Source organism: Pteropus medius, unplaced genomic scaffold, assembly GCF_902729225.1.
Source record: "Pteropus medius unplaced genomic scaffold, Ma_sr-lr_union100, whole genome shotgun sequence".
Taxonomy (NCBI): Eukaryota; Metazoa; Chordata; class Mammalia; order Chiroptera; family Pteropodidae; genus Pteropus; species Pteropus medius.
In genome coordinates, this window is record NW_024350924.1 from 7,841,625 (window position 1) to 7,866,997 (window position 25,373).

The 25,373-nt window shown below is 43.1% G+C and overlaps 2 protein-coding genes across 2 annotated transcripts in view; one reads left to right on the forward strand and one right to left on the reverse strand.

Moving 5' to 3' along the window:
* MAN1A2 (mannosidase alpha class 1A member 2) overlaps window positions 1-25,373 on the forward strand; it is a 266,574-nt gene that overhangs the window by 573 nt on the left and 240,628 nt on the right. The window contains exons 2-3 of the mRNA XM_039841311.1: window positions 4,345-4,477; window positions 9,051-9,148. Coding sequence (XP_039697245.1) covers window positions 9,099-9,148 — 50 coding nt within the window. The 5' untranslated portion in view covers window positions 4,345-4,477; window positions 9,051-9,098. The remainder of the gene's footprint in view (window positions 1-4,344; window positions 4,478-9,050; window positions 9,149-25,373) is intronic.
* Window positions 13,240-25,373, reverse strand: part of VTCN1 (V-set domain containing T cell activation inhibitor 1) — a 47,317-nt gene continuing 35,183 nt past the window's right edge. Inside the window, exons 3-6 of the mRNA XM_039841317.1 lie at window positions 22,500-22,847; window positions 19,835-20,113; window positions 15,033-15,202; window positions 13,240-14,730 (exon numbers count right to left, since the gene is read on the reverse strand). Coding sequence (XP_039697251.1) covers window positions 15,078-15,202; window positions 19,835-20,113; window positions 22,500-22,847 — 752 coding nt within the window. The 3' untranslated portion in view covers window positions 13,240-14,730; window positions 15,033-15,077. The remainder of the gene's footprint in view (window positions 14,731-15,032; window positions 15,203-19,834; window positions 20,114-22,499; window positions 22,848-25,373) is intronic.

The window sequence follows — 25,373 nt, forward strand, 5'->3', positions numbered from 1 at the left end:
TTGCCTTGAACCCTGCTTGATTTGGACCCAATGGACAGCTGTTTCATTGATGTCTTTGTTATCAATTTCGTACTGTAGGCAGAGTGCTTAAAACCTAAGCTTTACAAAATTAGGAAATCTGGAAAAACAACTTCTCAACTCCAAAGTATGAAAAGAAAACTATTTAAAAAATTGAAATGTTTAGCCATTTCCAAAATACATTTAACACATCAATGAGTCAAATACCACTTTTCTATAAAAATTACATGTGATTTACAAAAGTAAGCATGCCTACAAAGGTCTTAAAATAGTCCTTAACTAGATTTCTTCAGCTTCTTGTCCTCTCTGCCACACCTACCCTGACTCAGAATCTGCCCTCTCCACTCCAGTGTGCTGGAGTAAGTCACAAAAACTGCAGACTTGGGTTTGCTATATATTCTTGCTCTGGACTTCACCTCAACTCTCCCCAGTGCTTGTTGACGCCCCCTTCATCTCTTATTCATGCTCTATCACGTTTCCCATGGTAGGTGTTTCAAACTTCTCTTGTTTAAAAGGCTTTATAATTTACACTGCGTGTAATTTACACGCGTATAATTTACACGTTACATGTCCCATGGTAGGTGTTTCAAACTTCTCGTTTAAAAGGCTTTATAATTTACACGCGTCGCAATTTACACGCGTATAATTTACACGTTACATGTCCCATGGTAGGTGTTTCAAACTTCTCGTTTAAAAGGCTTTATAATTTACACGTGCGTTTTCTCATTTAACCTTTTAACAATTCTGTGAAGAAAGTCTCAAAGACCAGCCCAAGGTAATACATCTGAGACTTGAACTCAGTTTTATGATGCCATGTTTAAGATTCTACCCTCAGCCCCCTCTACCCTTCCCTTTTCTAGCCTCTTAAGCAAGGTTATCTGGAGAACTCTCATTTTCTATTTAAAAGTCTGATTCACCATATCTCCTCTCATACCCCTCCTGACTGTCTTTCTTCTATTCCAAGGTTAACCCTCAAGACCTTTGCTCTTTAATCCCAACCTCTGCTGCCTCCACAAAACTTTGCCGCTTCTACATTTTCAACCAGTCCTTTACTAGCATGTTCTGCCAAAAATTACGATCCAGTCCTAAGGGGAGACACAAATCCTCCATCAACCCGCCACCTGTCAACTTCCCTTTGTGACTCTCAGCACTACAAGAGTAGTCGTGCTGGCTTTCATCATCGTCTTCCCTTAATCACCATCACCACCCATTCCCCCACCACCCATATGCACTAACTTGACTCCTCTTTCCTATAGAAACTTCTTTTGTAGATTGCAAGCCACGTGGTCTCTTTAGTAGTCACCACAGTAGACATCTAATAAAGACTTATTGATGAGTCAGGGAATGATGATCGCAAATAAAGGAGAACAAACAGAACTACATGCAACCAAGAGTTTTATTGAGTTGTGCAAACCATAAGTGATGTTGCGGTGAGATCATGGGAAAGGATTAAGGATTCTCTCTTTCTGGAATTAGTTCCTTGTTTTATTCCATGCTCACCTACAACTTCATCCTTCTGGGGACCCCAGGCAGCAGATAGTTTCAGGGAAGTGCAAAAGTCATGAGGCAGAGGAACAGGACTGATGAAAATGATCTGGTCCATCAATGTGTCTAAAGAATGTCAGCCCACTCCTGCAGCCCAAGACAGAGAAAGTACCAATGGTAAGAAGGCCAGGAAGGGAGGATAAGCCACCAGGAAATCAGATCTGGATTGATCCGCATCTCCAGAGACCGAGTGAATATAGAGATAGTCAACCAGAGAGCTATGTCAGATTTATAGTTCACCATTACTCCGTCACTCACTGTCCTCCTTCCTTATTTCAGAGGCAAGAGGATCCTCTCCTAAGATGTGTGCTCTGAAGCCCATCCTCATCTGTCTCCTCTCTCTCCTCTGTCTTCACGCTCTCTTCTTTTAGCTCATACCCACGCACAGGTCTCCTACCCAGTGCCCCTCTCTAGCTCCTGATTTCTCTCTGCCTCTTAAAAAGAAGAGTCTGCACTTGCTTCTCCAATCTCTTCTCACTTTACTCCCAAACACAGTATGATTTGGCTTTCGCTCACCATTCCTCTGAAACTGCTTTTTGCCGAAGTCCCCGATTACTTCCTACTTTTCGGTTATTATCTGACAGAATTTGCTAGAGCTTTGTCATTGACAGGTTTCCTGAAACTTCATCCTCCCTTGGTTGCCTATTCTTAATTTCCCTTCCACGTCTTGCCTCTGTAACCACTCTTTTTCTTTTGCCCTGCATTGCACTACTTCATAAAAACAAAACAAGCCTATTCGTCCTCCCTTGACTGTTGCAGGCTTTGGAGGTGATGTATACACAGCCTCAGCCCGCTTTTTATGTGGAGGCTTTTTTTACTGTTACTGTTACTTCCCACATCGAATCTCTGAATTTAGTCCCCCGCTTCCATCCACACTATTCCTGCTTTGGTTCAAGTTCCTATACTTTGTTGAGATTACTAATTAGTGTCCCTATTTCCATTCCAGTCTCTATAATCCTGTTAGAGATCTTTCTGAAATTTCAATTCGACGATGATCTTCTGTGGCTACTTAGTACCTTCACTGACTCATCAAATATCCTTTTAACACCCAGATGTGTTTTCCCAAATGTCTTCATGACTCGCTCCCTGCTAGAATCGTAAGTTCCATGAGGGCAGGGACTTTTGACTGTGTGCCAGGATCTATATTGTGTAGAACAAGCAAAACTCCCTGCTCTCGTGGGAATCACCTTCTGGTAGAGGCCTCCCTCGACCCTCTCTCTGCCAGCCCAGCCGACCCCATTTCTTGCATTGCCCCACCCAGACGCCGGCATGCCCCCTGAGCTTCAGCCTCCTTTATGATCGTACATGCCACTCGCTCTGCGTAGGACACCCTGCCCGCTCTCCTTTGCCTAAGTAATCTCTACCTGTTCTTCAAAGCTCCATTTTCAGACATCAACTTCTCTGTGAATCTTCCATCTTTCTGTCACCACGTAGTCCTTAGTAGGTGCCCATCGGGTAGTACTGGATGGTACTCTGTGCGGCCTCTGTGAAGTCTTTACTGTTCTGCACTTAATTTTACACTTGCTTGTCTGATGCTGCCCCCTGCCTTCACTGCACGCCTCCCCATCCACACTGAGAACTCCTAAGGATAAGAAACCATGTTCTATTCCTGTACCCCTAACGTTGCACTCAGTATCCGAAACAGTATGGTTTAACATAATAAACGTTTGATGAGTAAATAAACTGAGATTCGTGTTTAATTTCCAAGAAACTGATTGTAATGATGACAGGTGCCCAGAGAAATTTATTGTTTATTTCAGATAGATTATATTTTCCTTCTGACTTTGAGTCGATTCCTAAAGCACAGTCTCTAGCGCCATCTGGTGGAAGTAGCTGCAATGAAAAGCTATGTTACTAAAAGCTTGGACAATGCACATCTCTGTTTTGCTGTTTCTTTTGAGCTGAGAGAAGGGAGAATTTGATTGCATTGCATTATGGATGCTTTGATTTTTATCTAGAAAGTCACTGTACTCTGAGATGATTCTAATCGTGATATCTAACAAGTAGGACTAGTCCCTTATAACTGATATTTTGTGATAAGGGAGCAACTCTTCAGCTTTGAAAAGGTGCGGGGTGAAATGGCTAGAAGGGTCTGAACTTCAGACCCTCATGTAACTGCTTTTAGGTAAGAATGGAGCCGAACGAGACATAAGTTCCATCACTACCTGCCCTTTCAGAAAGAATTCTTTGCTGTCTTATCCAGGATCTTCTAGCTCTTCTCACTTGACTCCTGGTCGTCTGACCAAATGCTCTGCCATGACCCCAGACATTCTCTAGCTGAGGTGGTCAGGAAGCTGCATCCAGTCTCAACTGACTTGATAAATATGAGCTATTAGACTGTCTACTGTTATCGTACTTAGACTGTTGTTGTATACTGTTCTCATCTCTGCAAATTCCCTTTTCTATGTTTATCTAGTAATAAAGCTCATTAGGATCTTTTTTTGAAATAAATGTTTTAAGAAGCACCTGAGACATTATATTAATGTATTAATTTTTACAAGTTAATGTGGACAAATGCATTGTGATTACATTGTCTTTTATATAAATTTAACTTCCATATAAAATATACATAGTTAAGTAAAATGGGTAATAATATAAAGAAAATGGCACATTGGGAGATTGGATTTTGTGCCGCATATGGTGATAATTCTCATGATTAAAATCGAAGTGGCGGTTTGGAGGGCTCATGCTGTCGTATTAGAGAAAGGATCGTTAAAGGCATGCTTCGTACTTTATAACACCGCATTATCATTTAACATATGCTATTTTTTTCCCTCTTAGGATTCTTCCTTTATTTATATTTAATGAACATGTCAACTTGCAAGATTAATCGTGAAAATTCTGATTTGGAAGAGACCGTCTGTCTGGAATACTTTTGCCTCGATATCTTCATGCCTTGCTCCTTGTCAGCATGGTGAGTCTTTGAGACAAGAGCTATTGTCTGTTGAATTCTCTGTGTATCCACAGTATCTAGATGCATGCCTGGCCCTTAATTGGAGCCCAATAAATATTTGTTAGCTAGATATGTGAGGAAATGGAGGCACAGCTAGGTTAAGACATCGGCCTAACGTCACACATGACATTATTGGCAGAATTGGGGCAAGAATCTGATTCCTACTCTGTTGAGTGGTTTAATATGACGCCTTGTCTCTGATCAGTACTTTTTTAAGTCCAGGCACCTGGGCCCCCTGCCCTCAGCCCTTTGTTTTAAAAGGACCCACCCTGGCCCTTTTATGGTCATGTTCCTCCCCAGGGGCTAAGGAATTCTAAGAACATCTCCCCATTCTATCCCTTTCATCCCACATCCAACACACATTTCAGACTAGGTTCTTGCTGCCAGGGACCCTTGAAATTCCCCGACAAATATCCGGAAGCCCACTCGCAGGGCCTGTGCAGGCTTTCTTCGGGTATAGGCAGGTAAGTATGTGCACACCTAGGCCTCAGGAGTGGTCAGAGGGCGGTGGAGCTTGATCAAGCTTGTCGGGGCAGCCACACACGTGGGTGAGGCCCCTCCGTTTGGAAAGACATCAGACCATGGACTGGATAACTCTGTTTCTCCTCTTGCTCATGACCCCTAAAATGTTAGGGGTGACCTACCTGCATCATGAATCTGGTTCTCCCCACTGTTAAATGTCATTTAATGCAACACTAAACGAATACCTGTATTGTGCCAGGCACTGTGCTAGGTATATTCAAATGTATTTTCTCATTTAAATGTTATCCTTACTTAAGAAGGCTCAGAAGTAATTTGTCTAAGGACCCACAACGAATAAGGTGCAGAGATAAATGCAATAACTCAGGAAGTGTTAAGTCTCTACATCTATCAAAACACTAATATATATGTAATATATATATGTGTGTGTGTGTGTATACATACATATATACATACATACATACATATGAGTGTATACTTTTTATTAAGAAAATAATGTTTAGTAAAACATGAACAATTTTAAAGAGTGTAACTAAATAGTATTAAATTTCCCATGCCAGCCTCTGAGTCAGAAACAGCCAGTTAATTTTTTTGTTAAAGATACCTATAGATTTTACAACTCACCACCAATAATTTTGGAATGTTTTTATTTGGAAAAATTTAGATGTAAGCTATACACATGTGGAGAGAAAAATATAATGAAACCTCAAGTAGCCATCACTCACCTTCACCAGTTAACAGCATCCCATCATTCTTATTTCATATATTCACCTAAGTTTTATTATAATTTTCCTCTGTTGGGGTATTTTAAATCAAATCCCGGATAACATGTCATTTTATCAAATTATACTGAGATTATATTAAGATACTTATTTGAAAGGTTTAAATGTAATGATGGAAAATAAAATATTTTAACTTTTCATTTAGACATCTCAATTTAGGAATGCCATATATAGCTAATACAAATTTTATTTATTTTATTTTTTAATTTCCTCCTTCATTTCCAAGATGACTCAGATGGGAGGTAGGCATTTAATAATGATTTTTGTGACTATAAATCAAACTTACATGCATGCATTCTGCTTTATGTCATGCCGTTTTCTTTGTAGGATTCTGTGGGACTGCATTTTTCTATTCTTTATTGCTATAATCAGTCCACTTTCTATTTTTTTTTTTCTCTTCTTTTGGAAGAGCTGTTAGAAATGGTAAGCAAATTAATGCCCTTTTTCCCCCCTCTCTTCTCTTAGTGATAGAACCTGAAAATGATGACTGTAAAAAGGCAGACTATGATTAAACATAGTGCCTTTTCTTTCAAATGACAGCAACTTTTCTGAGCCAAAGTGCGCTCACATCTTCGTAATAGTGTTTAGAGCATGAGTAGATTATCATATATCATGGCATACATTCATTCCAGAATTGTTGCTGGGAAATATCAATAATGTTCCTAGTTGCAAGGAAATATAAATAATTCCTACCAACTGAGGCAAGCCTAATTATTTCTGTATTGACAGCAACTATTTTTTCCTGAGTATCTATTTTCTGGGTAGTTTTTAAATCTGCACTGCATTTTAATAAATTCTTCTCTTTTTTTTTGCACAGTGTGCAGGATCTGAAAGCTTTTTCTCCTATTATTAATGAGGAAGAAGCGTGGCATTTTCAGGAAACTCTGGTGTGATAAATCCCTTCTATTCCTTGGCGTTCCATGTCTCTCTTTTAGACAGTAATCTGAGGAGTAACACTATGTGGGGGCTGGCCTGGGCAGGGGCTCACAGGGAGGATGCTCCTGAATGAGAGGGGCTGAGAGGCAGCAATCTGGGAGGAAGGAAGATCGAGAGACTTGTTTGGAAGCTGCGCTTGCGTAGAAAACACACTTTTTCCTCAAGCAGGTGTCCACTGTGGCCTAGTGCTGCCACTGCCCTGGACTGAAGCTGTCCCGTATGGGCGCCACCAGCCATCCGTGGCTTTTGAGCACTTGAAATGTGGTTAATATGAATCAGAAATGATATAAATGTGAAGGACATGCTGGTTTTTCAAAAATTTATTATGAAAAATGAATATAAAATATCTCGATAATGTTTTATATTGATTCATATGGAGGTTATAGATATTATTAATGTTTTTTTTCTTTTTAATATAGACTCTGTTTTTTGGAGTAGTTTTAAATTCAAAGCAAAATTGAGCAGCAGGTGCAGAGTTCTCATGCATCCCCTCTCCCCAGCAGGCACAGCCTCTTCCATCATCGACACCCTGCACCAGGGCGCTGCATTTTAATCAGTGAACCACACTCAACACGTAGCTGTCACCCAAAGTCCGTAGTTGACATTAGGGTTCGCTCTTGGTGTTGCACATTCTATGGGTTTTGACAAATGTATAACAACTTTATAGTATCATACAGAATGTGTTCACTGCTCTAAAACTCACCTGTTCTTCACCTGTATGTGTATGTGTGTGTATATACACACACACACACACACACACACACACACACACACCTGTATATATACATATACATACACACACAGACACACACACAACATATGTACAAAACCGGATATATGTGTATCTATATATTAAAGTTTCCTGAGGGAGACAAATAAAAAAAAAAATGTCTGAAATGTTCCTGGGGGTTGAAAAACGCTGTTTTATCTGGACTAGATATTCCCAGGGTGTGCACATAACACAGAATATTTTTATGACCAATTAATCTCCAAGTTTCTCAAGGAGGGAGAGGAGGAAAAAATAGAGGAAAGGTAAAGATTTTCTACGGGTATGGGGAGAGGGAGCATCTAAAGGGTGTTAGGATCTCTACTGCCAATTGATTACCAGTCGTTAACATTTTGTCTCATTTATTCATTCATTCATATTTTCCCTCCGTCTACCCCCCCCAATTATCTAGGTGAAGAGTATATAGATATTCATTAAATAATTTTTTCAAGTGTTTTCTAGGTGTGAATATTCGTAAAATAAAAGTTAGGGTAAGATGCTGTTCTTCTGCACACCATATTTCTCCTGTACCCCAATTCTACATTGGGGCGCTATTGACCCACAGTTTTTTGGTGGCATGCTTTCTGTCACTGTTGATCTTTTGCATATATTGATCCCTCTGCCTGGACATATGTCTGGCCTCCATTTCTTCCTTCTTGATTAGCCTTTGCCTGGATAACTCCCAGAAGTCTTTTAAGGTTTCACTTCCTCCAGAAAGCCTTCCATGATCACCCAGGCCCACTTAAATCTAGCTTAAGAGTCCTGCATATATTCCCTTTATTGTGATTGCCCTTATTATTGCTTTTGTCATATAATATTATTCTTGCACATTAAACTTGTCTGTCTTCACTGGACTCTCAGTTCCTATGAGTTCCAAGAATTATGACTAATTTTATTCCTTTTTTCCTGTCCCTTGCTGTTACCACAGAGCCTCACACAATATTTATTAAATAAAGCAACAATAAATTTTTCCGAGATGCATATTTGTTTTATATAATTCTATTTCAAAGGAAAAAAACAAACAACAAAACCTTGATGTTTTATTTAGCTCGTAAAGCTTTATTGCTAATAACAGTAGAATTTCAGGTTCAACTTTTATAAATATTAAAAATAACTCCCAGATCCCTGTTATTACGCCTATAAAACTCTCAACGAAATATTCCTGACAATCCCAGGAAAAATCGGTCAGTCATTTCTCTTAGCTCCAACAGCTGTGTCTGCCTCTGTTGGAACAGTCTGCGGAGCAGAGTGCGAGATATGACTATGGGAAGCGGGAGTGTGGAGTTCGATAGGAAATACAGACTCATGAGCGATGCTAACAGTTTTCCTTACCTTCGCGTCATTTCTTAATAGTTTACAGTGCAATTTCACGTAATTTATTCCCCACGAAAGCCCTGCGAAGTAGACATTACTAATCCCATTTAAAGGATGCAGCTAATAAGAGTCAGAATGTGCTATGTTGGTAAGAGGGTCTCTTTTATTTTCTAGACATTAGGCATTTTCCCCATATCTGGGTTCCACCAATGTAAGATGTGCGGCACCGTACCAAATGTGACACCTTTCCCTTTAGGTATGACCTGGCTGCAATGTCACCCTTCACCTGCAGGAACTGCTCCTGATGAATGTGCTCCCCACGGAAAATTCCTCACGGGAAAAGCGTGAGATAAGGTAAGGCCAGTTGTTTTTCCAACCTAGCAAAACTTTAGGTATATCATTCTGTGTATTTACCTGAGCAAAGGCTATGACTGCAGCCCCGTGAAATGGGGGTGCAGGGGACTAAGCCTGGAAGGGTGTGCATGGACACAGTGAGCGTTATTAGGGTCGTGGACTTAGGAGCAGTTTTTCCCCCTTGAATTAAAAATCGTCTGTCATTTTTAGAATGTGTACATACCCAAGTTCTTTTGCACATGAATTAAGGAAAGCTAAGGGTCACCTATCTTGAGTCCTAGTAGGTTCTTGGTTAATTTAACCTAATAGTTGAGTATCCATTTTCTTTCTGTCTTTCCATCAAGAACCTCTCCTTTTCATATCCTTTCAAATACATGCACGAAACTCTACCAGAATCATTTGATCTAAATACAGCATCATGCCTCATTGACCAGGAGAGACTTGTTCCTCTATATCTCAACTTTGTCACTTTTCTATTGTGAATCAGGCCTAATGAGTTCTTGCTTTTCCCCTACTGAAGCAATTACTTTGTTCAGAAGAGGTCAGAGTTATACTCCCGCCGTGCCCCAAGGGGCCTGTGGTTCTTGGATCAAAAATTTAAAAATCAAAATGAAACCGGAGGCAGGAAGGTGAGTGTAGAGGCCGGGTAATTGCTCACTTCAGAGAACATGCTGAATTAGGGCAGGAACCATAAAGGTGAAGAGGAGTGGACAGATTATAGAGGCATTTAAACAGTGGAATGGACAAGAATTGATGACCAATTAATTAGGACTCGTTAGGAGTCAGAGATGACCCTGAGAGCTCCAGCTTGGATGACTTAAGTAGATGCTACAACTCACAAAAATGAGTTTGTTTTGGATACGTTTGGAAAGAGGTAACTTCAGATGGAGGGGCCTGGTCAGTGTTTGGGAGCATGTCTGAATCAGGAGAGTAATGAAAACTTAAGATAAAAATTTGAGAATCATCAGATTTTTTTTTATAATTACCAAAAATGTATGTGCTCTATCTCCATGAGTATAATAAACAGCTAGACACAATCAGGATAGAGATACGTGTGTCAGGAAAATGCTCGACTCTGCTTAATCCCTGCCCCCACCTCACGCATTTATGAGCCGGAGTGTTCTCCTTGCCTTTTTCAGGATTAGGTCTGAAATGACCCCTGCTGTGGGCAAAAACTATATTGGAAATACCTGTCTCCATAATACCCGCCTCATTCGGTAACTGACCATTAACGAGCTCGTTTGTAAAAAGTAGTGAGGACATTGCCTGACCTCAGTAGTGTGTTAGGACTGCCGTGACGAGACACCATTGATGGGGGGGCTCAAACAACAGAAATGTGTCTTCTCACTCTTCTGGGGCTGGAAATCCAAGATCAAAGTGTCAGCGGGTTTGGTTTCTCCCAAGGCCTCTCTCCTTGGCTTCCAGATGGCCACCTTCTTGCCATGTCCTCACATGGCCTTTTCTCCGTGCACATGCACCCCTGTACCCCTCTTCTTAGAAAGAGGCCAGTCGTATTGGATGAGGGCCCACCCTTATTACTTCATTTACCCTTAATCACCTCTTTAAAGGCCATATCTCCAAATACAGTAGCATTCTGAGATAAAATGGGGGTGGGACTTCAACATTCGAATTTCAGGGGACACATTTCAGTCCATAACACTGACATATATGAAAGAACTAATAAAAATGAGCTATTATTAAGTACATATGTTGGGCAGGGCAAATGAATATTAAGGCCACCATACAGAAAAGACAAAATGACTTCGCTCCCCCCCATTTTACCAAGAATGTTTAATGTTTCAACAGTTGGGACACAGCTGAAAGCCTTGTCCTAATAGCTACTGATTCAAACCAGGTCAGAGGACACTTGAAAACGAGAGCACAGTGGCTCAGCAGGTGGACGCCGTTAAGGGAACCGAATTGGCTAATGGCCTCCGCAAACTGCAGGTTACTATTTTAAAAGTTATAAAAGACCACGGAGCATGAAAAGATGAAAACTATCGCCAGCGTGGGTCCAATCTTCAAAGGAGGAGAACTGAGTGAGAGGGGCAGTTTGGATCTCTGTGACTACACTAAATTGCCAAGTACCAAGGCTGTTTTGGGGCCAGAGGTAGATCACTGCCTTTTCTGTCCTGGAGCTCGCAGGATAAAAAATAGCTTTTTTCCTTTTTTTCTTTTCTTCTCACTAAAATCCTTTTTGCTGTCCTTGAAGACTGACAACATTGACGTGTTGGCCAAAGTCATGCAAAAGGGTCACAAACCCAGCCCTGGTGCTGAATAATGTAAACATAAGATTGCTTATCTGGGGGCAGACCCCCAGCAGATCTGAAGGAGCAGAGCAACCCCCGAGCTCCTGTGGCGGCGGGCAGGCCTAGCTGCACTGCACTCATTAGGGCCAGGCGATCAGGTAGAGAGCAGTCACCCGTCTCTGTCACAGCAGAGTGGCCCTTCCCCACACTAATGCTCTGAGTTTTTGGAGGAGAAGAGTAGAAAATTATGAGGCTATGGGAGCCCCCCAATGAGAAAATGGCAAACTTCCAAAGGCTGCCGAGCCCCTTCCTTATTTTGTCATCATCTTTAAGGAAGACCAAGTGTACAGCAATGGAGAACCATAGAGAAAACTGTGATTTTGTGCTAAATTGCATGAACAGATAAAAGAGAGTGAAATCATGGTGCATAGGACCAATCGGAGAGCGTTAGGAGGACAGAAGGATTTTTGCTTGAGGGTAGACAGAAAAGCGAGATCATAGCTAAGGTTCTGTTTTCGTGACTTAGTTTTCTTTCATGGCCGCCATACAGAAACTCCTGGGGGTGGCTGATGTGAACGAGGAAATAAGACAAGGTTAAAAGGTGCAAGGAGCTCAGGCATATAGCGAGATGGTGCGCATTAGACCGCCAGTTGGATGTGCGGAGACTTCACCAGCTATACGGGGACTGGGAATTTTAAGTTTCATCAGTGGAACCTGAGCTCACCACATAGGCCATGGGGCAGAAGCCTTATTATGCAACAGTACCCCTGCACACCCCGTCCCACAATTCATAACGCACAGATCAAGGTCACTGTGCATTCAAACAAATCTTTACACAACCTAGATGTAGCTGGTAGGCGATGCCTCAGCTTGAGGTGTGACTTAGTTGTTCCCTCAAGTGTGTTGATACTTCTGAAGTGTTTTAGCATTTGGCACCTAGATCTGAGCTTCCCCAGGTGTTTGTGGTGTACACGATGTCCTGGCCCCTGAGCTTCAGCTGACACGACACGTCTGTTGTTTAGAGCATCTGCTGTGTGCTCATGGCCAGGGCCAGAGGAGTGAGCTGGGTTGGGAGTGTCTGTGCTTTCACCGTTTGCTTTCTCGATTTGGTTCCATGTTGCTCTCTTCTTGCAAAAGGCTTGTTGGGAACAAGCTGGGGAAGCAGCAGGGAAGAGTTGTTCCAAAAGTCCCCTGGGGATTCGGAAATCGAATTTTCTATGGATTTTATCTTTCCATCGACTACCTGTGTGATTTTTGGCAAGTTACGTAATCTGAAGACAGCCGGTTACCCACTCGTCCCCTCTGAGTCTTCATCTGAAAAGCGGAAGGACTAGGAAAGATGATTTGGAGGTTCTTCTGCCTCTAAGATTTGAGCATTTGATAATTCCTGAGTAGCAGGAGTCGGATCTTTTTGACACTAGAGCAATGGGTTTGTCCACCTCACTGTGTTCAAGCCCACTGTCACCACTTATTTTCCCAGACGGAGATGCGCCAGCTTGGTAAAGCCTAGTGGAGTTTCCTTAAGAAACTAGACCCAGCTCCCTGGCCCACGCTCACGGGCTCCTCGCTTTCCCTCCCACTCATTTTTCCATCCATTCAACAAACACTCACTGAAGGCCCGTTATGTGCTGGGTACTAATCTTTAGAACCTGGCCTGTGGCTTTTTAATCCATCTTCCCTGACAGTCACTTTCTTTGGCAAACCAGGCAGACGACAGTACAAGAAATGTGTATTTAATCATTCTCTTAAATGGTCAGAACTCCAAAACAAAGGTCTCTCTACCAAAATGTAGTACAGTCGTGGTGGCACGTAATACAGAGTGCCAGGGGGACAGCGGTCAGCATAGCTCGGGCGCAGGAAACAAAACACCCTTCCTATCGAAGCTTCGCTCCTCAAGGCCTCGTTTCAGAGCTCTATCGTCCCTGCTGTCAGAAGCCTCTGTGTTTCGAGGCAGGTACGTGTTTCTGTTGCGGTCACCTGCACTTTGGCTAGGCTCGGTCCTGAGATCTGAATTTAAAACGAGGGAACTCGACATGGAAGCCAAGCTGCTCTCTCACGGACTGGAGTTGTAGAGGAAAATGAAGGGAAAGGGGCTGAGATCGGTCATCGGCAGATAATGCCATCAGGAGGGCTGGGTTGCTCTGAGCTGAGTTCTGGCTCTCTGGGCTGAGGCAGTAGCCGAAGAGACAGAGGCTGGAGCCTAGTTTAAGAAGCAAACGGACTCGTTGGCTCCCTTTTTCTAGATCTCTTTCTGCTCTACTTCGAGGGTTCTTAACCTCAGCGAGATAGATGTTTGGGCTGGGTAATTCTTAGTTGTGGGCAGATGTCCTGTCCACTGTAGGATGGTGAGCAGCATCCCAGGGTTCTCTTCACTAGATGCCAGTAGCAGCCCTGCACCCTAAATTGTGACGACTAAAATTGTCTCCAAACATGTCTCAATGTCCCTGGGGGGCAGGTTGCAAAATCACCCTGGTTGAGTGAGTCCCACTGCCGTAGATGCTGTTGAAAGCTGAGGTCATCACTGTTCATGCAGGAGAGGAAGTAGCAGCCTCAAACCTGCAATGACATAATGTCATCTACGGTCGGGATGAAAGGCCTTTCCCAGGCCACTCAAGGACGAACATCATCTGAGTAATAAAATGGCGTTTGTGTGTTTAAAAAAAGAAGGTGCTCAGAAAATTTAGAAAATCAGTGTCACCCAACTATGTTATTTTTATGTTACAATTATGATCATTTCCCACATTTCCTTAGCATCAGTCAGGTGGGAGGAGATGCCAAGGCACTATAGAAAGCAACATACTGAAAAGTGAATCATTCGCTCCATCACTGAAGTGCAGCCACCTCTGGACTGTGAAGCAGCAGCTGATTAGCAGCTTCTTACCGTGTCCATTACGGCTTAATTTGTGGACTAAAACATGGGTGTATTGCAATCCAAACTTTCTAGGAACTGCTTCAGAGCAACATTACAGCAATATAACTAAAGATTCAAAGACAAGGGAGATGGAACATCCCGTTCTCTCTCTCCCCAAATAAGGATGGGTAAGGGGAGGTCCCCAAGATACTGGGATACACTCGTCTCCACATGCATTTTACTTCGCAGTCTTAACACACTTCTTTAGTTCAGGTGGATTATTTTTCCAACTTTTAATACGTGTCTTCGAAGATAGATTCATCTTGTTCATCTTGGAGTCTTCCGTGGGTTGCTTTTGGCTTCTTTTTGCTTCTTGATCTTACATGTTCACTCCAGACTTCTAGACGTGAATTCATTTCCCCCAAGAAATATAAAACTAGGTCATATCTTGTAGCAAAATAGTTCTGCAGATTCCTGGGATTCTGAAAATAACGGCAATAAGATAGCATTACAACCATTCAGCAAATATTTATTGAGAACGGGAAGTCTCCCTGCCACCATATGAGGGTATCTCTTATTCAGAAATGGGCTTGTTTTTTGGGATTTTCATGATGTTCTCTCTAGGCCATATGGTACCGTGGGCTGCTGGGGGAAAGGAGATGGCTTGAGTCTCTCCTTAATGAGGGGCTCGTCCTTAGAGCAGATGCAAGGGGGCTGTTTGACTCTCGTTAGGAGCACAGGCACATACAGAACTGACCCCCACCCCATTCATGATTCACCTCACCTGTCATAGCAATGACTTTGCATGCTTCCGTGTGGCCAAGGCTCATCATTTTAGCATCAGGGAAGAGGAGAGAGACAGGAGTACCCAGCTGACGGCAAAGAAAGAAGAGACACACAGGGAAACCTTTGAGTCCAGCAGCTCTAGGTGACTCCGCCTTTTAATCTCAGAGTCTGTGAAGGGAGAGACAAGTTCAGGGTCATAGACGAAGAGCTGGATGTCTTCTTCACATGGCTGGTTAACAAAGAACAGTACCCAAAAAACAGGACAAGTTATTCCTAATACAGGTTGTTCACCAATTTGAGGGCAATTTTGTACCCCATTTTTCTGTAACTGGCTTAAAAGCGGAGCTTTTCCTTACTTCAAAGGAAGTCCTGTTCTGTGGTCCACTTCAGTAGCACTCAGCCAAATGAAAAACTTCACCAACAGAGAGATCATTCCTGGTTACCAAATAAAGAATGGGCTAAACAAACAGCTGCAGCCAGTCCTTGTTTCAGACACATTTTTTTCCCTCCAGACAGCGAACTTTATAGGTTCCATGTTATTCATTTTCTTCACACCACTACAAAGCGCTGAGAAAGTGTTCTCATTTTGAAGTAGAGAAAGGTAGAAATGAAGAAATTAAATTGCTCTTTACTCTGTTTTCTCCCTAGACAGTCCAATCTCATTTAGTTCATTTCAGCTCTGACACTTAACTGGCTGTGTGACTTTAGGCAAGTTACTCAATCTGTACATGTTTCGGTTTCTTCACCTATAAAACAGGACTGAAATAATAATAATCTACTTCATAGGGTGCTTTTGGAAGTTAACGAGTTAACACACGTAAAGCACTTAGAACAGCGCCTGGCAGATAGTGAGCACTCAGTAAGTGTTAGCCATAAAGACAACAGTTACGGGAACCCCACTTAAGCTTCATGAGCGTTACTTCCATTCAGCTGATCATTTCCAACCACATCCACCTCTTAGCCTGAAAGCTGTTCAGAGTTCCACATCTGGATCCATAGTTGCTACAGTTTCTACTCTATGTGTCAGTTATAAACATAATTATTCAGTGAATATTTTTGAGAACCTATTTTGGGGGTTCAAAGGAGTCCAATAAATAACATCCTCTTTCCAGCTGAGTTATCAGTCAATCAGAGTAGGACAAAAAGAGGAAGACAGAAAAAAGCACCTTTATTTCTGATAAATCTGATAAGGGCTGAAGCTTTGCCTGCAGGGAAGTGAGCTGCGGCCCAGACTCCTTCAGAGACAGACAGCACCAGACCGGGGCAGGCTTACTCCTGCGAGGGCAGATTCTACCCCTGAACAACTGATGGCTTGGAGGAGCAGAGGAGAAGTTTCGGTTCCTGAGAGTTAGCTAGAGAGTTAAAACGCGAAAGAGAGAGCTGAGCTACTTTTGTCCAGCTGCTCACACACTCACCGCTCAGATAAATTGGTAACTCCTCCCTCTCTGGTGAGGTGAGAGAGGGGAGCAGAGAGAGGCTAGAAGGGTTACGTTGGCGGGGTCCCTTCCCATGGCAGGAAGCGTGTGGAGTGGGGATGAAGTGTTCTCCCCCAGACCCATCTTATGCGGGACAATGTGCTCAGCATCAGATGTCTCTACCTGCGTCACCAGTGGGCACTTTCGACTCAGCATCTCTAAAACCTTCATCTTTCTTCCAAACGTGTTGCTTCTCCTGTGTACTAATTTTTTGTTGATGGCATTTCTAACCTACTAAGCAACCTGGGTAGAAATATGAGAACTCTTGCACTCGCTCACTCCTTCGTCCTTCACATTTGCGTCACTGAGGCCTATCGATTGTTTTCTGCATTAACTTTCAGTTCTTTCCCCTTTCCTTCCCATTGCCACTGCCCCAAGTAAGGCCCTTATCATTTCTCCCCCGGACACTGACATTGGCTTCTGACTCCGTGCCTTCCTAGTCTATCAAAACCATTCCTTTCCTTTAAAACCCAGCTTAAACTCTGCCTCATCTGCTGAGCTGCTACAGCCATAATTAGCAGTGCTTTCTCGTAAGCATCATAGCTACACTCTGATTAACCGCTCTCAGGACAGTTGTGTCATTCAGCTCAGTATTTATTAGCACTTAAATATTGCTTTGTATATATCTCACACATAATAGATGCTTGTTGGACGAATGACGTGAATTAGCAGTATAGTCAGAGAACACAGGATGTCCACCCCAGGGCCTCATCCAGTTGTTTAAAAGTGTGTATGGAATATCTGCTGCGTGTATGGCAAGAAGGAACGATGTCAATTTTTTACCTTTGAGTAATGCTATGCTACGAGAAGTGCTGCTTAGTCTCAGTGCTGATACTGGAGCCCTCGTTCTGCTGTGGCCAATGAGCACGTGTGGAAAAACAGTCTGCTCCGTGCTCAGTTTTGGTGGTTTGTTCAGTTATCGCCCTTCCTGCTAGAAGGCCTGAGTTACACAGTCTGGAGCTTTAATATTGGGATATTGTGATACCGCTGTTAATGCCCATTGTTTCAAATGACCAATGCTCATTCCCCCATTCTCTTTTGGGAAGGCCTCCCTCAGGTTCTGCCCCAACAATGTGAGTGGGGGTGGCTAACCCCAAGTTCAGCCTTTCTGAGTATGTAGAATAGGATGGAGGGATTGAGGTTCAGTCTGGTTACTCTCCTGAGTGAAAGAGACTTTTAAGTCTAGAAGCTCTTGGCAATCACATCTGCTCTATAGACTTAAACAAGAGAGAGTAAATTAAAGAGTAAAGAGAGAATAAAGTAGAAATGAGAGATGACGAATCCCAAAGGAATTTAAGTTCCTGGTTCCAGTTGTTCCCGAAGCCATATTGCAGTACTGTCCTTAGTTCCAGAAGACATCCTAATACCTTTTTCGCTTAGACTTATTTAAGTTGGTTTTCCGTTATAGGCGCCTAAGAGCGTTCTAACCAGTAGAGTCACCAATTTGTTCCAAGGAATAGTGGAAGAGCTCTCTCATATATAATTTTTTTATTAGATACTTTTTTATTGTGGTAAAAAACACGTAACATAAAATTTGCTGTCTTAATCATTTTTAAGTGTGCTGTTCGGTAGTGTTAAGCAGATTCACATTGCTATGAAACAGATCTCCTAAACTTTTTTTGTCTTGCAAACTGAAACTCTCTATCTATTAAATAACAACTCTCTTTCCCCAGCTCCTGGTAACCATCATTCTACTTTCTGTTTCTATGACTCTGACTACTTTAGATACCTTATATAAGTGGAATCATATAGTATTTGTTTTTCTGTGATGGGCTTATTTCACGTAGCATAACGTCCTGAAAATTCATACATGTTGTAGCATATGAAAGGATTTCCTTCCTTTTTAAGGCGGCATAGTATTCAATTGTATTTATACACCACATTTTGTTTATCCATTCGTCTGCCAATGGACATTTTGGGTTGCTTCTTCCTCTTGGCTACTGTGAATAATGCTGCTGTAACATGGGTGTGCAGATGTCTCTTCAAGACCCGTCTTTCCATTCTTTTGGATATACACACAGAAATGGGATTGTTGGATCATATGGTAGTTCTATTTTTAATTTTTTTAGGAACGTTTATACTGTTTTCTGTAATGTTTGCACTATTTTGCAATCTCACCAACATGCACAAGTGTTCCAGATTTTCCTCATTCTCACCAACCTCGTTATTATCTGTTTTTGTTTCGTTTTGTTTTGTTTTTAATAGTTGCCATCCTAATGGCTATGAAGTGTACTGTGGTTTCCATTTGCATTTCTCTGATGATTAGTGATGTTGAGCATCTTTTCGTATGCTGTTGGCCAATTGTGTATCTTCTTTGGAGAAATGTCTATATAAGCCCCTTGCCCATTTTTTAATCTGATTATTTGATTTTTCGTTGTTGGGTTGTAGGAGTAATTTTTGTATTCTGAATATGAACCATTTATTAGAGGCATGATTTGCAAATATCTTCTCCCATTCCATAGGTTTCCTTTTCGTATATGTAATTTAAAAAAATAAGCTGATGGAAATGATTTGTCCAGTTAAATTCAGCAAACATTTGTAAGGAACTTATCATGTGCCTGGTCTTCTGTGTGGCACTGTGCTAAATAGAAGAAAGCAGTTCTGCTGATATATTCTCTCCATTACAGCTTGTATTGAGTTTTTCCCCGGGAGGGGTGGTCTTCAAAGTCCTAGTTTAGTCTCTGCATTTCCTTGATACCAACTCAACTCTAGGTGTGTATGCACTAGAGCACGCAGGGAGCCTGGAGTGCTGGGCCTCCCAGGGTCCTGGTCTTCCCAGCCTGGGAGGCCAGTTCAAATGAGAGCTTTCAGATTCATCCTGGGCCAGTATTCGTAGGGTCAGAGTCAGTCCCAGAAGGGCTGAATATGACTAAGGCAGACTCCAAGGCCTTTCTTCTTCTGACCAAAAGCCTTCTTCTCAAAGGCAGGCTAGAACTAAACCAGTGTTGGGGGCTTGGGTTACAGCGCACTAGCTGAAGATAGCAAAGGTGTCAAATAATCGTCATTTCCCCTCTGCTTCACCAAAGCAGTCCTACTGGGTTAGACAGGGCCTCTGAATCCTAAACACTGTTCTCCAGGCAGTAAGAAGGCATACAACGTGGAGCCCGATTGCCGTCTTTGACCAACATGCCATAATATCGTTTCTGTGTTAGTCTTGTTCTGATGTAATGCAATCCCAACTGGAATTGGGATCAAGGTCTCAGGGAAGAGAACGCTAGAGCTTTCTGTGCCCTAGGACATAACATATCTGCTATAGAAATTAGGTTTTAATTAAGATTTGATCCTCACCCCAATAAACCCATACAAAAAGAGTGAAGGAACCCACCTGTCACTTTGATATCCCCTGTAGCTTTGGCGAGGTCGTTCTCAATCATACAGGAGTACGTGTTGTTGATCGTGACATTGTAGAGTATGGATACCACCTTCATGGTCACATTCTCAGAGTTCAGCTCAAAGCTGGTGTTGGAGACTTGTGAGAAGTTGGCTCTCAGGTCAGCTTGGGATGTCCAGACCACTGTAGGCTGGGGGAACCAGCGGGGAGCCTCACATCGAAAGCTCTCTGAGCTGGCATTATAGTCCACATCCATCTCCGGGATGCTGAAGGCTGCAGGGTTGAAGGTCAGAAAGGGCAGATGTCAAGGTCAGACAGGTAAGACAATATAGCCTTTGAAGTACCAGTAAAAACACAGTCGTTTCCACCACTGAAGTGATTCGGTGCTTCTCCAGTAGGCTGTGTATGGCCCACTGTACATTGCAAACAATGATTTGCTCATAGTATTGCTATATATCACAACTCTTTGGCCAATATCACAAACTCCAAGGACCTAAATTCTAGGTATAATCGTTACAATAGTTAAGTTTCTCCATAAGGCGTTCCAATGATGGCAAAAATTTTATTTATTAGGGAAACTGGATAGTTTACTAGGCACCTTTGGAGCCTCCTGAACTTTATGTATTTTTCTGCCTGGAGAAAATAGTTGGGGTGGGGAGGGAGAGGAAGAGGAAGAAAAAAAATCAGCATTCACTTGTCATCCAAAGAGATGCCATGCACGGGCCTTGTGCTCATGGGGATTTGGAGTTTTCTTGGGCCGAGACTGTCCTTCCTGCTGTGGTATCCGGGGATGGAGACAGGCATTTGTTTTCTTCTAAGATAATTCTCCTAATTGGAGAGAAAACTGCATTTTGAAATTAAGACTAGCTTCCTCCATTATCCAGGCAGAGAGACACGTGGCCTGGACTTTTGACTGTAAAATGCTTATCATGCCAAAATGGCAAGATACGATCCATTAATTTATTTAGCAGCTTCCTTCGCCTGTGCTAGGCCTGTGCCAGCGCTGAGTGAGGAGTGAAGGGCAGCCCCCGCTTTGCCTGTGAAGCCTCTCTCTGGATTCTACCAGTGTCTCCACTAACGTCCTTTTTCTGTCCCCGGGCCCCATCCAGCACGCCACACTGCATTTATTTGTCACGTCTTCTCAGGCTCCTCTGGTTCCTGACGGTTTCTCAGTCTTTCTGTGCTTTTCATGATCTTGACAGTTTTGAGGTGTGCTGATCACGCATTCTGTAGGACGCCCCTCCACTGGCATTCGTCCGGTGTTTTCTCATGATTAGACTGAAGTTGTGGGTTTTGGAGAGGAAGACTATCGGAGGTAAATCATCACTTCCCGTCGGATGACGTATTGTCGATGGTGTCGGCTGTGATCAGCTGGCTGGGGCAGTGTCTGTCAGGTGTAGTTGGAGCTGGACTTAGCTAAGTCAAACTCGCCCTGAGTGTGTTGGGGGGCAGGGAAGTACTAAGCTCCATCTCCTGATGGGGGACACATCTAAGTATGTTATTTGGAATTTATCTGTAAAGAAGATTTATATTTATGTAAGTACGGACTCACCCGTATTTATTTCATAATGATGATGAGTGATAATTTAATACCATGTTGTTTATTTTGTTGCTCGAGCTGCTCCTGCTTTGCCACTGGAAGCCCTTTCAGTTGGCCTCAGTATCCCTATGACGTGACCATACTAATCCCCATTTAAGATACAGAAGCTGAGACTCAGCGAGGTCGCTCTGCCCAGGCCACTGTACTTGTCCAGGTCTGGCTCTAGATCTGTCATTCAACCCATTGCGTACGCGTGTTATGAGGTGTCTGAGGACGGCCTGTGTACGCTCGCCGAGGCTACGAGGCCGCAGGACACTTCCTGTGTATCCGTCCAGACTCCTCTCAAACGCGACATTCTCCCCATGGGGGCTTTCCTGTCCCTTACCCCCCAATGCATCTAGATACGATCTCTCTCTTCATCCGAATCCCCAAATCACCCCACTTATATGTCTCTTAAAGCCTTTGAGACACTCTACCAATTATTTTTCTTATCTCTGCCCCAACCCTCAACTCTACAAGCTCTGTACTATGCGCTCTGCAGGAGAAGGGATGATCGTCTTTGTTTCCTTAATCGTCTTTTTTACTCTCTACAGTATCTATCTGAGTCCCTTGTACATAAATTCAGAAAACATGTTAAATTTAGTTGGTAAGGAAGGGTGGATTTCATTGGAGGAGGATGCGTGAGTTTATAGGACAGTATTGTCTTATTTAATTGCCTTTGAACTTTACCTACAATGAGTTCCACTGTTGTAATTCCCTGAAAGTACCGATTTCAGACGTGGGCTAGGGCCTGCTTAGCACTGAAAAGTCTCAGGCCAGATTATAGGTACCAGATGCTATAATAAAAGAGACTATATTTATTCTGGCAAGATATTTCAGGGAGTATATGTGAAAATTCAGAAGAGGTTAGAACCAAAACAAAAGATTTTAAGACCTAATATTATAGCATGCTACCTTTAGAGATGGTGTGGGTCTTGAACAGTAAGGCTGGCTAATGGCAAGATTCTAGGGTCTTGTCTGATATTAGTCACTGATGAGCATAACAACATGATATTTCATCAGCAAACCGTGCTTTTTAGCCTCAAGTATCTTGGCACTGTCTCTCCAAAACGAACTTACCTCCAGTTTTGTACTCAAGGCCAGCATTCCCCTTGCCGTTAGCAGTGAGGACGTAACACTTGTAGGTGCCAGCATCTGTGAGTCGCACATTTTTCAGCCTCAGAGAGGCATTGCCGACTCTTACTTGATCAGCAAACACTGCCGTCCGGCCTCTGAACATCTCATTCTGGTCTGACAGGTCATCTTTGCCTTCTTTGAACTCATGGACCAAACCCGTAACCCCTTCCTTTAGCCACTGTATCACGATGTCAGAAAGTTTGATGTCAGGTTCAAAAGTGCAGCTCAGGATTCCATCCTCCCCGATGTTCCCCGCTGAGGTGAGAGTAGTGACCGTGATGGAATGTGTCCCTGCAATGGAGGAGACAAGGGTCAATGCCAAGGGAAGCTTGGGAACTTCCGCAACCACAGCCTTCGTGACTAAAAGCCAAACAGAGACTGCCGTGATGAGTTAGAAGTACAGAAGAACAGGAGAGGTATAAAAAAGAAGACGTAAAAGAATAGAGAGAGCGGGAAGGTAATAGTTTCGATATCTACAGCAGATCTACCATGAAAAATAGCTTTTTGAGGCCAAGTAACCCAAACTGTGCGAGGCAGCAAGAGGAGAATCTATTGGAATTGGGTTTCGAAGATGAGAATTCAAGTCCTGGCTTTGCCACTTAACATCTGTGTGATCTTGAATAAGTCATGTAACCTCTCTGGGTCTCAGAGAAATGGAGGTAATGATATCTTTCTTACCCATCTCTAAGAGTTCTTGCGAGGATCAAATCAAATGGATGTGAACTTGATTTGCAAACTGTAATTATACCTTTAAGATATTGTTATTGTTACTTAACCAGACTTGGCTCAGAAGTGAAATCTTATGTTACTAAATGTGACTAGTAATTCTGAAGAATGCTAAATTCTAAAGTTCTGTTACTTTTATTTCCATTTGAATGATGAAGAAACTAAGACGTAGAGAAGATAAGTGACTTGATCAATGTTATAGTGCCAGCTATGGTCCTAATGAAGAATGGTACTTAATTAAATTGTTTTTTGGCCTCAGATAGAAGATGCTCCCTCCTCTCCAAACATAGCACCAGTAGAATATTAATTATGGCGCCAGCGTGCCCACCGCCTCTTCCACACTTGCCCAGAGGATAGTCCACTCAGTCAGTGAAGGGTTGGCAGGCTGTTCCTTCTGCACTGGGGGCTGCTGACTGAGGACACCTGTAGCAGATTTATTAACTGAATCTTCTTGAGAGGCTCCCGTGGTTTGGCTGTGACGCTAAGGAGAGGACGTGTCTTTGGGCGCAAGAGGAAAGTGGATCAGACACAAAAAAGTGTGCGGGAGAGACCACGAGTGACAGATGAAGAGAGCCCCCCATCCCCAGAGCTGTCTTAGGTCCTGGGGGTTTTCAGGTCGGGTTCCCGCCCCCATCTCTGAGTACCCTTTAAACAAACACCTTGTTTTAAAAGGGTCTGCGCTGAACTCTCTACAGCCAGAAAAGGCCAACGCGATGGGGCTGGGACCCCTTCTCAGCTGGGTCTCTCAGCTTCCCTTTTGGTACTCCTCCTCCCGACCCGTTTCACGTTCATTCTCCTTATAGGCAGGGCTTAAAGTGCGACCCGGACACGTTGGTTTTCTAATTACTAATCTTCGATGGCTCCTGAGGGCTATGGAGCCAAGTTCGGTCGACCTGGCCTAGCCTTCAAACCTGAGTGCTGCCTGGCACGTAGGAAGTGCCTGTAGATGCTGGCTCTACTGCTACCTTTCCTGACTCATTTCCCATACGCTCCTTCATAGTCTGTACTGTTTATTTATACCAAGTGATGTATTGGTTTTCTGCTTTCAATGGAAAAATCCATAAGCAAAGCATACTAGGTATTTTTCAGCTGTAAGAGGTAAAACACTGTGATACCCTCCCTCACCTCTCCCAGCCAGTAAGGGGTTGGGATTATCTGATTGGCTGCTAGGCCCTTCTAAGGTAAGTGAAGGTCACGGAAGGGGCACAGACCTGGAGAAGCTAAGCTAGACGGGTTCACGTGAGAAAGAACAGAGAGCTACTGATGGAAGGAAAAATGTAAGTAAAAAAAGAGGTAGAGGACACACGTGAGCATAGGCCGGGCTGGGAGGTTTTGGAGGCTCTGGACTGGGAGCGGAGTGGAGAGGAGAGAGCCGGGAGCAGCGGCCACGCGCAGCCGTGCTCGTGGGAGGTTTGCGCAAGGGATTATGAAACAGTGTGAGTTTTGCTGTGTAACGTGAATGCAACACACCTCACGCCCTGCCCTGGCACTGTTTTGAACGCTACTTTAAAGATTTAATTTGTTTTTCAATTATTTTTACGTGACAGACTGACATCAGGACATGCCGGCCCGGCTGGTACTGCCTTGTTCACCTTGCACCTGCAATTTATAGGTCTCCCCTCTCCTTTATCACCAGTTATCCAAACTCCATTTATATTCAAGGCTGCTCAGATGGCAGCCCTTGCATGAAAGCCTTTTGATCCACCAAGACGAAGTTAATAGATTCCCTCTCTACTCTCCCTTGACACTTCCCTTTGTCTTCATGATGGCTGCTGTCTCCGCTACCTGGTCTCGAGTCTGTCTCTGGCACTAATTTGTACGCTTTTCAAGGGCAGAAACTGCTTAAATAATATTGGTAATTCCTATAATGCTGCAATGATTGATTTTATGCGTCAACTTTCCTGGGCCACAGGGTGCCCAGACATTTTGTCAAAAGTCTTGGGTGTGCCTGTGAGGACGTTCGTAGATGAGGTTAATATTTGAATCAGTAAACGGTGTCAGGCAGATCACTCTCCCTGATGCGGGTGGGCCTCATCCAGGCAACTGAAGATCTGATTAGAACAACAACAAAACAGCGAGTGAAAGGGAACT